The following is a 15,738-nucleotide window of genomic DNA, read 5'->3' as shown; positions in this document are numbered from 1 at the left end:
TTATTTTTCACTCGTTAAGCCAATAAATATTCATTGAATGACTACCGTGTGACAGAATAAGAAGAAGTGATATAATAAGAGGTAAACCACCCATTGTTTTTAGATGATCTGATTGTTCACCTCCCAGGTCTTCAAGCTGTGATCTGTGAAGAACAAAGAGGACCTCTACATGGGCTCTTCTTGGGGCCACCATTGATGTTAGAGGGAGCTAAGCAGGAAGGACAGAGTTTTGGTCTACTTTCTTCCAATTTACATATTTAAATAATCAAAAATTTATTAGAAATAATAAATATCCAATAAAAAACAATAAAGACCTACTTGCATGTAGACCAAGTCCTGTTTGCCAACATTTCAAATGCATGCACACATGACAATTCGTGGTTGCATGAACACTCCAGACAGACCATTGGAAGCTGTTGTCAGTGGCAGGCAAAATGAGGACAAGAGGAATAAGAGAGAAGCAGGAGAAAAGGAACCAAGGGGACACAGTAGGAAAGGGAAATGGGGGTATCTTAGCACAGGACTGCACACCAGAGAAGACAGTGGGGGGTAGGGCAATTTACGATACTCAGGGGTTTCTGTAACCTGGGGCTAGTTAGGCATGTAACTGGCACACTGTGTGTATGTGGGTGGGTCAGTGGGTGGGTGTGAGAGCCTGGTCCCTGGAGGAGGTGGGTGGCTTCCATAAATAAAAAAATAAATAAATTTAAATTCATATGGTAAAGTCAATAATTAACAATGAGAAGATATGTTGGAGAAATTGTTATTAATAAATATGAGCAAAACTGGCAAACATCTAGGAAATTATGTTGAAAATGTCTAGACTGGGATCCCTGGGTGGCGCAGCGGTTTGGCGCCTGCCTTTGGCCCAGGGCGCGATCCTGGAGACCCGGGATCGAATCCCACATCGGGCTCCCGGTGCATGGAGCCTGCTTCTCCCTCTGCCTGTGTCTCTGCCTCTCTCTCTCTCTCTCTCTGTGACTATCATAAATAAATAAAAAAAAAAAAAATTTAAAAAAAAAAAAAGAAAATGTCTAGACTATTTTAAGAAAACTATAAAACTGTTGTAAAGGTCTTAAAAGAAGACTTGAAAAAAATGAGATAACAAATCCTAGAAGGGAATGACCTGGTGTTATACTTCTATCAATATTTCTCCAAATGAATATGTAAATTGAACACCATCCCAGTGATATTAATAGATGGGGAGAAGAAGTAGGGAGTCTAAGTGGAAGTCTAGAGACAGACACTTGGCATACTCATTTGTCTACAGTAAGAACAATGTTTCAAATCAGTTGGAAAATGACCAATTATGTCATATTTAGTATTATGATAACTGGCAGATTACATAAGGAAATAAGTTAGATTCCTACTTCACATATTATATCTCGGTAGATTCCACTTGTGTAAATTGCAAATGCATTTGCGATTGAAATATATAAGAACAATCTTATATATAAGAATAATAAATAAGATCACCAGAAATAACTACATAAATAAACTGAAACTGAATGAATAACTGAAGTGATGAATGAATAACAAATGAACAGAGTAAAATGACTCCAACAATTCAAATACAAAATGCACTTCTATGTACTCCTTGGTTAAGGCCCTGCTAGGACTGTCAGGCTGTAGTTCCTTTGATGTGCGTAACAACTCTGTTTCAGTCAATTCAGGCTGCTGTAACACAATATCACAGACTGGGTGGCTTATAAACAACAAAGTTCAATTCTCAGGGTTCTAGAAGCTATGAACATAGTCAGGTGAGAGCCCTCTTCCATGTGGAAAACTTCCGGTTGTACCTTCATATGATGGAAGGGATGAGCCAGTTGTCTGGGACCTCCTTTATAAAGACATTAATCCTATTTATGAGGGCTCCGTCTTTATCACCTAATCACTTCCAAAAGGCCCTACCTTCTATTACCATCACTTTGGCGTTAGGTTTCCAGTATGAATTTTGGAGAGACACAAACATTCAGATCACAACAGTCTCTTCTCCAGCTTGTCACTTATAATCACCCTTCAATTCTATAACCATAATGACCTTCCAGAGAACTCACTTTACCTAACCCACTTTACCTGGCAGTACATCCTCTTAGTGGGAGGGATCCATTTTAAATGAATTCCAGGCTGACTCCATGCAACACAGGCCACCCTCATCCATGGAAAGCAAGCACTCTTCCCTGTTAGAGGAAAGGCAGCTTGCTCCCACCCCAACTTCTAGACAAAAACACTTGCCCTTCAAATATGTCAAACCTGACTCAGTAGTCTACTGTGTCCTCATGCTCAGGAGAACCAGAGAAAGCACTTCCAGAAATCATAATGGAAAAAAGCCAACCAGATGAAGCATTTAAACATGAAACATGAAACATGAAAACCATGCCAACAAAGTTAAAAGTCGAGGAACAAAATTAGAAAAAGTTATTTGCAAAATATAAAACAAAATGCTAATGTTCTTAACATGTAAAAACTTACAAACTAGAAGAAAAAGAACATCTCAAAAAGTGGGCCAAGATTCTGAGAAACTTCAAAGGAAGCAAGACTGCAGTCAGGATAGTATAATATTCTCAATCTTTTTTTTATCACTCCCTCCTGTGATATTTTAATATCTGTTTATGTAGGTTATGGAGATCTGTGCCATATACATAGAGTAAATTATCTGCCCTCCCTCCTTTAGGAGCAATATTATCCCTGCTGAGAATGCATAGCAAAGTGGTTACCCTTCAGGGGAACTAGATGGTGACCAGAAGGGGGCACAAAGGGACTTCTTGGGTGCTGTCTATATTGGTGTGTGTGTGTGTGTGTGTGTGTGTGTGTGTGTGTGTGTTTTGTGCAGTAATATGGGCTTCATAGGCTCAATACTCAGAATTTCTTTCATTTTTTACATGTATGTTACAGTGTAATGAAAATTTTACATTAAAAAGTAGATCAGTATACAAATGGGCAATTAAGGGGAAAAAAAGAAATACAAGTGGCCAATGAACCTGTGGAAAATACTCTGTCCCATTAATAATTAAAGAATGATTAAGACATAGAGTTACTATTTCTCACCTAGTTGGCAAAAGTTAAAAGTTAAAATATAAATTTATATATCTCCCATAGGCACGCATGGGTGGCTCAGTCGGTTAAGTGCCTTCTGCTTAGGTCATGATCCCAGCTCCAAGGCTCAGCAGGGAGTCTTTCTCCCTCTCACTCAAATAAATGAATAAAATCTTAAAAAAAATAATATCCCATAGTTTCAAAGGAATAAAGAAAAGGGCATCCTTATATACTGTTGGTAGAGTGCATTGGAAGGCAATTTGAAATATATCAAAAGAAAATCATTTAACTCAGCAATGTCATTTTGAGAAATTTTGCCTTAAAATTTTTGAATTAAGTGTTCAGAGATGTGATTGAGAAATGTATGATCAAGAATAATCACTGCAATATGCTTAATAGTAAATATTGGGAAAATAAGTGACTTTCCAACAATAAGAAATTGACTAAATATATTTGGTAGATATGTTTAACATAATCTTATTTTTTTAAAGGTTTTATTTATTTATTCATGAGAGACATGGTTGGGGGGGGGGGAGGGACAGACACAGGCAGAGGGAGAAGCAGGCTCCATGCAGGGAGCCCAACGTGGGACTCGATCCTGGGTCTCCAGGATCACACCCTGGGCTGAAGGTGGTGCTAAACCTCTGAGCCACCTGGGCTGCCCACATAATATTATTTAACCATGTAAAATTATAATGCAGTTTCTCAGCAATGTGGTTGAGAGCAAAGGCTCTGGGATTAGTTTACTTGAGTTCAAATCCTAGTTCTCCCTCTTTAACTAGCTAGGGCCTTTGATAAACTGTATGCCTTCCTAGTCCTCCATTTTCTCAAAGTGGAAAATACATTGCTAAGAGGATAAAACAAGTTATAGAACAGTATGTTTATTATGAGTCCATTTTTAAGCATACACTTTACATGACTATTTGCATTGATAAAGATTGTTATACTTTATTTTGTGGTAGCTTCTGATTTTTCCACAATGATCTCATATTTCTTGGGTTAATTATTTCCTTAAAAGTCAATAGGAGTCTAAAATGAAGGCACAGATTTCTTTGGGCTTCCAAGATTGGCCCACTGAATCAGACTGAATTTTCCAGTGTACTGGAGGGACCCTGCCACAGGGTATGTGGATTCTTTAGCATTAAACCAGTGGCTCCCAAACTTGAGCTTACATCAGAATCACCTGCAGGGCTTGGAAAAACACCTACAGAGTTTCTGGTTCAGCCAGGCTGGAATAGAACCCAAGATCTTGCATATCTAATGACTTCCCAGGTCATATCCATGCTGCTGCTCTGGGGACTACATTCTGGGAACCAATGGAAACTCTCTTGTGTGGCTGACTTTCTTGACAAAATCAAATATTTTCCAAAGTGCAGTGGTCTTTTACTTTATGTGGAGTGAATATTACCTATGCCTGGGGGATGAGGTCTATTAAAAAAAAAAAAAAAAAGATAAGTAAGAGACAAACCAGAAAATCAGTGAAGAAAGTTAGCTTTGATCTAATTGCTGCTCTAGATTTCCAAATTCAGGAAAGGTTAAATTTAGGCAAATGAAAGAGAAACTTTTATTTCCTTTCTTCCCCCTTCCCCATTTTTATTCTACAAGGGTGTTTAATTTCTTGGTCTCTCTTTACCTGATTAGGAGCAGATGTGTAGTAACAGTGTATTATTTGAATGCCTACGCTCTATAAGTCCTTTGGGCTGCTAGCAACTGTTAGTCAGAAGCTCACTTCTAAGAAAACAAACTCATGGAATGCCACAAGACTACTTCTGTGCCAAGGAAAGCTCATCTCTCTCTACTTAGAGACCTTTCTTCCTTTGAGAAGGAAAGCCTTGTGCTTAATTCAGCTCATCAGAGAAACCTGAAGAGTAAGCGTACCTCAAAACTGCCTCGTGGAGAATATTCATTCAAATTATAATTGCAATTTTAAAAAATAGCCTTCAAATATTTTTATCTTAAAATATATGGAAAGGACAAAAAATTGGAAAGGACACATTAACTTAGGAATCAATGTGACTGGATATAATGAGAAACTATTTTCCATTTTCAAGTTTCAAATATGATTTTTATGTTAGTTGTACCAATTTGCTGAAATTTCTGTTTCTGTTTCAGAACATGGTCCTAAATCATTTGATAATTTGTCTCCCTCTGCCTCTTTCTGAAAAGTTCTCTGCTATCATTTCATTCAAATTATCAAGGGCCTTTCTGTTTCTTTTTCAAATATTTGTGTCTAGGTCCAGGAAATGTATAGATAGTCTCACTAGCCTGAACTATTAAAAAAGAGACTAGCCTAAATCTGCAAAATGTCTAAATTAAAGCAATTTTGAATAAATATCATCTTATGGACTTCAAGTTCCTATGAGAATGTGCAGTCTCAAGAAATTGCTATCAAATAGAGATCTTGTTTTCTTTTTTTTAAAAAGCAATTTTAATTAACATAGTTTTATGCAAATCAATTCCATAAATATGCTCTAAAGCAGTGGATTCAATTAAATAAGCTATAAACATGCCCACATCAATTGGTTTTGCCTTCTTAATTTACAACAGCAAAATTCTTCATAAACAATGCCAGTTCCTCTCTGACCAAATTATTATAAATTCTGATTAATGAGATTTCGTTCCATTTCTCTCAGCCTCTTTATTTTCCTTTAAGAGTATTTTTAAAGGAGACAATCAGAGGAAATGTTTGAGAGTAGGAAAATGAAAGTATATCTTGGTTCTTGAAAGCCTTTTGGCAATTTCCCGATACCTGCTATAGTTCTGACAAGGTAATTGCCCTTCTCTTGACAGTGACAGAAATTACAGCACAGCCAAATTGCAACTAGCAGAGATATTTCTGCAAGTGCAAATTTGGCTTTATAGATTCAACAAAGCCAAGCAAGCATAACAACTCAACAAGATATCCCAATAATTTTATGTAAGTATAATACTTGCCAGTAAGGTAATACCTGGGATGATTGAACAAAGTTGAAACTTACAGAATTTCAGAATATATGGATCTTCTACTGTCTTCTCCTTACCCATACAAAGAACATAAAATGAGATATATGAGACCTAGAGATTTTTTAATAACCTGCCAATGGTTTTGTAGTCTAGTTTTGAGGAGTCAAAACTAGAGATCAGTTCTCCTGAGTCCCACTGAAGAGCTCTTGGCACTACCCCATGCCATTCATAGCTAAAACTAGAGACCATCCACTTTAAGGGTCACCAGGCTCTTTCAGTTGCCTCCTGCTTTTGTAGTGCCTGCAGGTCACAAATAGTTTTTACAATTTTAAGTGGTTGAAAAAATAAAAATAAGAATTTTTGAAATTATATGGAATTCAAATCACAGTATTGATAGATAAAGTTTTATTGGTACATAGCCACAGCCATTCTTTTGTGTACTGTCTATGACTACTTTCACTTTATAATAGCAGGGTTGAATAGTTTTAACAGGGACCATCTGGCCCACAAAGTCCAGACTATTTTCTCTCTGGCCCTCCACAAAATGTTTGCTGTTGCAGATAAGTACCTTCCATCATTGCAACTTGGGAAGAAGAGTCCTCTAGATTTATTAGCAGTTGTCCAGATTTCCAAATCCAGTGCACATCAATGTACATCAAAGCTTAGTCTCTTACTTCACTTAGACAAAAAAAAAAAAAAATCCTGTTGCATCCAAACACACTAAGGATATAAATTAACTTTCATTAACATCAGACCCTATGTATATCCTTTACAGCCACTGATATCAACTTTAGGAAGACCAAGGACATTGTCAATGTCTACCCCTAACTTCCCACATCCAGATCCCCAGTTCAAGCAAAGTGGCTCAGATGTGGGTTGATATCCATGGCACAACTGGAACAGCCAGGTGAGCCTGCTTCTAGATCAAGTCTAAGAAACAATCTACAAACAGGATATTCAGGACAAAAAGTGACTACAGTCACAGTTTGGTAAACAGTCTTCACATGTGCCACACAGGAAGAATTGGTGGTGGCGAAATAAGCTTGTTAATAACATCCACACTCTTCACTATTAGTCAATGTCAGTTTGAAAGCCAACAGTCTATATGCTCTGACTAAAAAATATGAGCCAGTCAGTATCAATAAAAATCCAGCAGAAGTATACAGTACATAAGCATAATATTGGTGCTTTCTCCTGCATCTGATTTTTACTGATTTGATTGATGGCAGCAAGCCCAGTGTTTGGCACAGGAAAATACCATTGAGAGAGGTGGGAAGAAGATACATCCAGCTTTTTATTCAGTTGTTTTATTCACGAAGCAGGTTTTAAGTATCCCATTGGATAAATAAACCTTCAGGATGAGAACAAGGGTCAATATATGCACAGCATAGCAATTTGGAGATCTAGTGTCACTAGCCAATTTGTGGTTGTTGTTGACCTTCAGAGACTAAAAAAGAAGCTAAAGTCAGGGAGAAAGAGAAAAATTACTAGGAATTTATTTGTACCTTTGGTTAGGACTATAGCTCTGCTTTCTGGGGATTAAAAGAATTTCCATATTTATATAACAAAGACAAAATGTTGAATATAATTTCTGGACCCACCCCAGCACTCAGACCACCAACTGCAACTTGACATGACTCAGGCACCTCCACCTGATTAGGATATGGCCTGAATGTTTGCAGAAAGCAAGCTCATGAAGTTTTTGTGACTGCTTTATTTCCCTTAAGTTCTTCCTACATTTTTAGTTCTTCAATGTGAAGAACAGGAAAAGGAAAGCAGCACTCAATTAATTCAGATGAACCATAATTTTCAGTATTCCTTAATGAGCACCCCATCCAGACAGCCCAGTCTGAGAGGTATGGCTTCCTGAAGTAGAAAGTGTTGTTTTCTACAAACGAAGATAAGCCCCTACATGCAAAACCACTGATAACTCAGCTGTGAGACATATGTGGTCATAGAAATTGGTATATCTGAATATTAGTTTACTATCCATTTGACCACTGGAGATCCAAAAGAAGGCTAGATCTGGAGACCTAATATGAATACCTGTATTTCCTCCCTTCTTCCTCTCCTTAAGCCAAGGCTAATGGTACAGACTGAAAGAGGGTCCTTTCTCGGTATGGTTTTGGACATACCCACTTCTTACTAGTTTATTGGCTGTTTGATTGCTTACAACACATTCTACATTATCCTGAAGACTTTTAGTGATGTAGTTGTTATAGATAAACCCCTGGATGGCAGATTTGGGGAAGATGAATATGAAGGAAGACATCACAGAGACTCACTGTGAACTTCTACTCATTACTTCTGGGTGACTGGGCCAGGACACAGTTGTCACCTGACTCCCTGGGAAGGAAAGGCTTATGAAGAAATTTACCAAGTTGGCAATGTTTGGGCACCCTCCAACCTTGCTGGAGGTCTTCTTCAGGTATGGGTGTTTCCAAAGTGGAGCTCACTTGTTGCCCTGGCATCATGTGACTTCTCAACCTTCTTCCTTGTGACATCCCCTACTCTGTGCCCAGTCCTGTCTTTATTCTCCATCAAAAGGTAGCATACAACTCAACAAGCACCTACCATGTGTCTAGGCTCTGTGGTTGCCAAGATGAACATCTCACACACAGTATCAGCACCTGGGGGCTCTTTCTGTAGTAGAGAAAATGGCCCCATGAATGTTTTCAGTTCAATTTAATAAGTGCTATAATCATTATGTGATGAAGCTTATGAGATCTCGGAAGAAAATGACCAAGTTTGGCTGGGGAAACTGAGAACAGCATCTGAGAAAAGATATCATATTAGATGGACTCAAAGAATGAGTGGGACCCACAAGAAGACCATTGTATGTGGAGGAAAGACCACTCCCAACATGAGGGAAGCCTAAAACAGAACCTCTCCCAGCCTCTCTGGAAACTTCAAGGAGAGGTAACCAGAAGCCACTTTGCTGTTTAGTGGATTAGCTGAGGCCAGAACCCAAGGCCGTCATACCCAGGCCAATGGTCTTTCATTACCTATCCTTGGGGTCATTCCCTTTGGGATGCAGTTTCCCTTAGGTAAAAACAAATCTGATAAGTGACTATGTGCCCATGTCTTATCCTTAAATTATAGTATTTCTTTTTTCTCTATATCTTTGATAATAAAGTTTTAAATGACAATTTAAATTTTTTAACTCCACACCCCCAAAATTAATTATGCTAGAATATTTGTTCACTATGGTTTCTGACAATTTGGGGGTAAATGAATTCAGATTAAGAAGAAAGGCCTCTAGCCATCTGTTGTATGACAATGTGACCTCTCAGGAAGGACAAAGATGATCCATGAAATGTCCTCTTTCATATTAAATGCAAAATAACTCTTTGAACTCACTAGTCAATACCTTCTCAAGTGTAGCCTTTCACCGTTTTAACACAGTCAGCAAGCTAATTTACCAGTTTAAATAAAATTCTGGTATCACACTCTGTATAGTAAAATATGTTGATCCTTAGGTTTATAATAGTCCCGAATATGCTAACAATATTCCTTTAACTTAAATCTGAGTTAAATCTGCTTCTATATTCTGTGATTGCAAATTACAACATCTCTCCACTTGTACATTTTTGTGTTCTGTCAAGTGTATCCTCTACAGCAGCACAGTCCAATAAAAATATAATGCAAGATACATGTGTAATTTAAAATTTCTAGTAGCCATATTTTTTTAAGATTTTATTTATTTATTCATGAGAGACACAGAGAGAAAGAGAGGCAGAGACACAGGCAGAGGGAGAAGCAGGCTCCATGCAGGGAGCCCGACATGGGACTCGATCCCGGGTCTCCAGGATCAGGCCCTGGGCTGAAGGTGGCATTAAATCTCTGAGCCACCTGGGCTGCCCTCTAGTAGCCATATTAAAAACAGTTTAGAGAAAATAGGTAAACTTATTTCATAATATGTTTTGTTTGACTCAGTATATCTAAATATTATTATTGAAACACATAATCAATATAAAATATTGAGCTATTTTACATTATTTTTATTGTACTAAGCATTAAAAAATAATGTATATTTTACTCTTACAGGACAACTCAATTCAGACACTAAATTTTCATTGTTTAAAGTGAAATAAGTAGAATGTAATCGGACACAAATAATATAGTAGTGTTCAGTGGAAGATATTTTAATGCTTCAGCTGTTAAGTTTAAATAAAGTTAACTAAAACTAAATACAATTTAAAACTTTATTGCACTAACCACATATAGCTAGTGGCTACCATATTGGACACTGCAGATCTAGAAAGATCTTTCATATTAAATGCAAAATAACTCTTTGAACTCACTAGTCAAATGAGAAAAATAGCAATATTTTTCTCTTTGATGGCAAAGAGAAAAATATAAGGATCTTTAACATTTACTCTTAGTGAGGCATAGGGATTGTGTATAAGAAGGAATCAGAGTATAAGCATATAAAAGGTAGCAGAGTGGTAAAAACATGAACTTTGGAATTAGACCAGATTATCTCTGTTGGTTTTCATCTGTGACGTCTTTACACCTCAGTTTTCTAATCTCTAAGATAATGATAGCTGCATTATTGGGTTCTTAAGATTAAACGAGATAACCTAAATAGCGGGCTTTGAAATTTAGAACATTCCAAAGGTTCAGTAATTTATAACTATATATTGACTAGTATCTATAGAAATCCTGGGATCTGTTTGCATTTAAGTGTGGGGCCTCTCTGAGAGGGTTATAATTTATTTTTTATTTTATTTATTTTATTTATTTTTATTTTTTTGAGGGTTATAATTTAATTAATCACTTGTGGGAGGTTGGGTGAGAGAAGATTTGTGGTATTTTTGTAGGTTTTATTGCATTATCAATATTTATATTGAAAAAAATGCATCAATCTTAGTATAGAGCTCATTAGATTTTCACAAAGCAAACATACCAGTGTAACCAGCACCCAAATCCAGAAACAAAACATATAGAGAATCTCAAAGTTCTCTTCGTGTTTCTAATAAAATTAACCACTATACTGACTTCTAACACCATAGGTTAGGTTTGTCTGTTTGTAAACTTTGTATAAATGAATTCAGCCTGTATGAGTGTATAAGTATCTGACTTTTTGCACTCAACAACATATTTGTGAGTTTTTTTTTCATTTTGTTGCGTAGGGCAATAGATTGTTCCTTCTCATTACTGCGTTTAATTCCACTATGTAAATACCTCCACAAGGTGTTTAATTTATTCATTCTACAGTATGTGGATATGTGGATTGTTTCTTGATTGCAGCTGTAGCAAATACACCTGCTACACACAATTCCACACATGTCTTTTGGTGATGAGTATGCACTGGATTTTGAATTTTCAATCTTGTTGAGAAAAGAAGACTCACTCATCCTATCATTTTATGTGCAGGAACCTTGGATAAGCATGAAGAGTTGGAGAACCTTGTGGCTAAGTTCCTGAATGTAGAAGCAGCTATGGTCTTTGGGATGGGATTTGCAACTAACTCAATGAATATCCCTGCTCTAGTTGGAAAGGTGAGAATTTCTTAACATAATTGTCTTCTGCTATGTTATTCCTAAGAATTATAACTCTGAGCAGGTCCTTCATTAGAAGTATGGCTGAGAAGATCCTTTTTCTAGGAAAAGCTGATTGAATACCTAGCTTTCTAAATAAATATACCACCTTAGTCCAGCAAATCTGTTCATAGTGATATTGTTTATAGAATTACAGTCCTAGATGTGGGTCACATTTCATCTTTGATGATAGTTTAGCAAGAGCAATTAAATTTTTTTAATATTTATTTAGTCATGAGAGACACAGAGAGAAAGAGGCAGAGACACAGACAGAGGGAGAAGCAGGCTCCATGCAGGAAGTCCGATGTAGGACTCAGTCCCGGGACTCCAGGATCATGCCCCGGGCCAAAGGCAGGCGCTAAACTGCTGAGCCACCCAGGGATCCCAAGAGCAATTAAGTTTTAAGGCTCCCAAGTCCTCATTTACAATGTAGCAAACAATTATTGGGCATTTATTTGAATAAAATATTTTGTTCATGCCACTCATTCATTTATTCATTCAATAGATCACTTATTGAGAAACTACTTTGTCCTCATATAAGGCAAGATACAGGGCATACAAAGATGAACAAGACCTGTGCCTTGTAAATCTATGTTGTTTACAGTCTAGCGGGGGGAAACAATGCACCAAATAAAATAGGATGAATACCCCAGAAAAGACAAGTGTATACGTGGAGAAGAGCAAAAGAGTTGCTTCCAAGCTCTTCTTGAGAAAGGCTGAGATGCCTATGCAAAGTGGATGACATGAGAACTGAATCTGTTACTTGTCCGTAAAGTTTTTTCTTTAAGATAAGGAAAAGGGAGCAGCATGCATAAAGCACTGAGCTTTGGAAGAACTAAAATAAAAGATAGTAGATGAAGAAGAGAACAGAGACGAACAGAGATGAAGGCAAGTGCCAAATTGCAAAGAGCCTTGTAGTCCTGCTTGAGTACTGGAAATTCTTTCTGAGGAAAATGGGGAAGTTGGTTGGCTCAGTTTAAGTAAGCAAGTGCCATAATCATATTTAGGTTTAAAAAAATCTGACTCAGAACAACTAAATGCAATATATGATCTTTGATTGGATTCTGCACTGAAAAAAAAAAGAATGAAAGATAACATCTATAAAAGTCATTGATATAATTAGGACAGTTGGAGAAAGATGAATTTGGACTCTATGTCTTAATACACTACATAAATGATTTCCTGGGCATGATCATTGCATTGTGATTTAACCAAAAAATGTCCTTATTCTTAGTAAATATATGATGAAGAATTTAGGGGTGAAATATCATGAAGTTTACCAGTAACTCTCAGATGCCCACCAAAAAATTATAAATACATAAACACACATCTAGAGGATGGAGGTATAAGAATATCACTGGCTTTTCCCCTCCAAATTTAAAACATGTAATATATGGAGTTTCCAAAATATGAGCAAGAACTCAAAGATTCTGGGTGACCACAAATGGCCACCATAGTTTGTCTATGCATTTTTGGTACACTTGAGCAATTTTATAATTTAGAAAATTTGAAATTAAAAGATTCAAAACCATAATTTATAAGCAGTAAATTTGATTGATCTTTTTCACTGGCCTCAGACTGAATTGCCATCCATACTTTTCCAAATGCAAAGTTTTTAGCTGGAAAGCACTGATGCTTTTGTGTACAAGGATGTCAATACAGAGGAAAATGAGAATAGGAAAACAAGAGCTTGAAAGGCCTTACAGAAAAGACCCCTGCCTTCTAGAAGAAGTATACCAAAACCTTCCCAAATAATCCAGCACAGGATCAAAGAACCCCAGCAAGTCCAAAACCCACCAAAAGTATTTCCACTTTCCTGTCAAACATCAATTTTTTAGAAATGTGAGCAGCCTCTAACCAAGATCTTGAATAATGTTCTCCAATGAATATCAAATGCAAATGGTTAAAGATGTAATCCCTTAAAAAAAAATCCCCATCTTCATCAGCTAATTGTCTACAGGATTTTATCCATATAGACACCAGGTGGAACTCAGCCTTTTAAAATTAAAGAGGGTTTGGGGAATGTGTGTTACAGGTCTGGAAGTGTCTTTCTGTTCCCACATGTTGTTTTTCTTTAATTTTATTTATTGGCCTGTGTTTTGTGTGTTTATTTTCTGAACAGGGATGCCTCATTTTAAGTGATGAGTTAAACCATGCATCTCTTGTACTTGGGGCCCGACTTTCAGGTGCAACTATAAGGATCTTCAAACACAACAGTGAGTATCAGTGAATTTATCCCAACATACACTGCTTGCTTGTAGAAGGAAGTAAAAATAATTAATGGGGCTTTGTCCTTACCCTTCAAACTGGGAACTTAACCTAATGAAACACAATTATGTTTATATTCACTACCGGCTTGTTAACCTCTGCTGACCCAAAACAAATGGCTGAAGTGCTTTAAACACCCAGATTGCTAAGTGTAACCCAAACACATTAATGTCACTATTATTAGTGGTCTTACCATGCAGCCTCAGAAGACATGACTGATCTCTTAGGACACTGATGTTTAATTATCAGAGGTGTTATAACTTCCTTTTCTATAATTCTGCCTTAGAAAAGGTCTAAGACTTAAGTTTTATGTTATAGTCAGGTAAAGAGTCATATTCTTCCTTACAATGTCTACTTTCACCATCCCCCCCCCCCCCAACACCGGCTTACAATCTAGTAGGAGAAGCAGATACATATCAATCAAAGTAACTGTATCTTAGGTTAAGTAGAAAAAGGGCCACAGCAATATTGGGCAATGGTTAAGAGTACACGCTTTGGCCAGAGGATATTTTCATGCCCACCAAGATAGCTAAAATCAAAAAAATGACAACACTAAATATTAGCAAAGATATGAAGCAACTAGAACTCTTGCCCACTGCTGGAGGGTACAGTGATACAACTTCTTCAGAAAACTGCTTGGCAGTCTTATAAAGCTACACATATCCCTATACTGTGACCCATAAATTCCTAATCTTGGAATTTCCAGTATATGTCCATAAAAAGGCTTGTACAAGAATGTCCATAGCAGCTTTAGTCATTATAGCCAAGACTGGAAACATCCCAAATAACTATCAACAAGAGAATGGAAAAGATCTGTGCTGTATTCATGTGATAGAATATGACACTTTGATAAAAAAGGAATAAACTACTGATACACACACCATGGATGACTCTCAAGAAAAATTACTTCTAAAGAAATAAATCAGGTACAAATAGTATATACAATATGAATTTGTTTATAGTAAATTTAAAAAACTACTAGACAAAACTAATCTATGGTAATAGAAATCATAATGATGCTTGCCCCTTGATTGTGGGGGAGGGAATCAGTGAGAAGAGACAAAAAGGAACTTCCTGGGGTGATAGAAATGTTTGATATTTTGATTGGGATGATGTTTACATTCTTATTAGAATTCATTGAATTTTACATTTAAAATCTGTCAATTTCCTTGTAAATAAATTTTCCTAAAATATAATTGTTATCATACAATATCTTTGGTATTAAAAAGAAAAGTATGGGCTTTGACCCAAGCATTTGTGTCCTCGTTCTATAGCTTATTTGCATGTGGTCCTTGGGAAATTACTTAACCTTCTCAAATTTCAATTTACCTATTCAAAAATGAGGATAATTACGATGCCTGATTCATGATATGTTGGAGAAGGCATGTAAAGTTCTTGCTTAGCACAGTGCCTGGCAATAGAAACTTCTGAGTTGCTTGTATCTGCTGCGTTCTTATGATTATTATTATCCTCATCATTTTCACTGTCAGTGCTACTAAAGGACAGTAGAAAACATAATGACCCAGAAGAATGCAGAGGTCATTTCATTTTGGGGATTGCAATGAAATGGGTAGTATTTGCCATAGACTTTGAAGGATTAAGAGAATTCTGATTGGAGATAAGGGGAAAGGTATTTCAAACAGAATAATATGGTGTAAAGCAAGACCTCTAGCGTAAGCTGAACTTCTTGAAGAAGAGCCTGAAAAATAAGGTCTTGGCCAGTCAATGTAGAGCCCCTAGGATATATATACAAGCTATGATATATGTACTTCAAGAAGCAACAAAACACATTTGGACAGTTCTGCTTCATTCCATGCTGTACTCCAGATAAATTGGATTTGCTCAAAACACTTAGTGGCCCTCCCCTATGTCTAGTGGCAGTGAAAACAGAGATATAGGTTTTAAGTTAAAGCTTTGAACAACATCAAATGGAAAAGACCATCTGCTT

The 15,738-nt window shown here is 36.8% G+C and overlaps 1 protein-coding gene across 2 annotated transcripts in view; it reads left to right on the top strand.

The window, feature by feature from the left end:
• SPTLC3 (serine palmitoyltransferase long chain base subunit 3) overlaps positions 1-15,738 on the top strand; it is a 149,335-nt gene that overhangs the window by 66,259 nt on the left and 67,338 nt on the right. For both annotated transcript variants that reach the window (XM_077872196.1, XM_077872195.1), the window contains 2 exons: positions 11,359-11,483; positions 13,645-13,738. In XM_077872196.1, coding sequence (XP_077728322.1) covers positions 11,359-11,483; positions 13,645-13,738 — 219 coding nt within the window. The remainder of the gene's footprint in view (positions 1-11,358; positions 11,484-13,644; positions 13,739-15,738) is intronic.

The sequence above is a fragment of the Canis aureus genome, chromosome 26 (genome assembly GCF_053574225.1).
Source record: "Canis aureus isolate CA01 chromosome 26, VMU_Caureus_v.1.0, whole genome shotgun sequence".
In the NCBI taxonomy this organism is placed as follows: Eukaryota; Metazoa; Chordata; class Mammalia; order Carnivora; family Canidae; genus Canis; species Canis aureus.
Note: the sequence above shows the minus strand (reverse complement) of the source record. Positions and strands in the feature narration are given on the sequence as shown.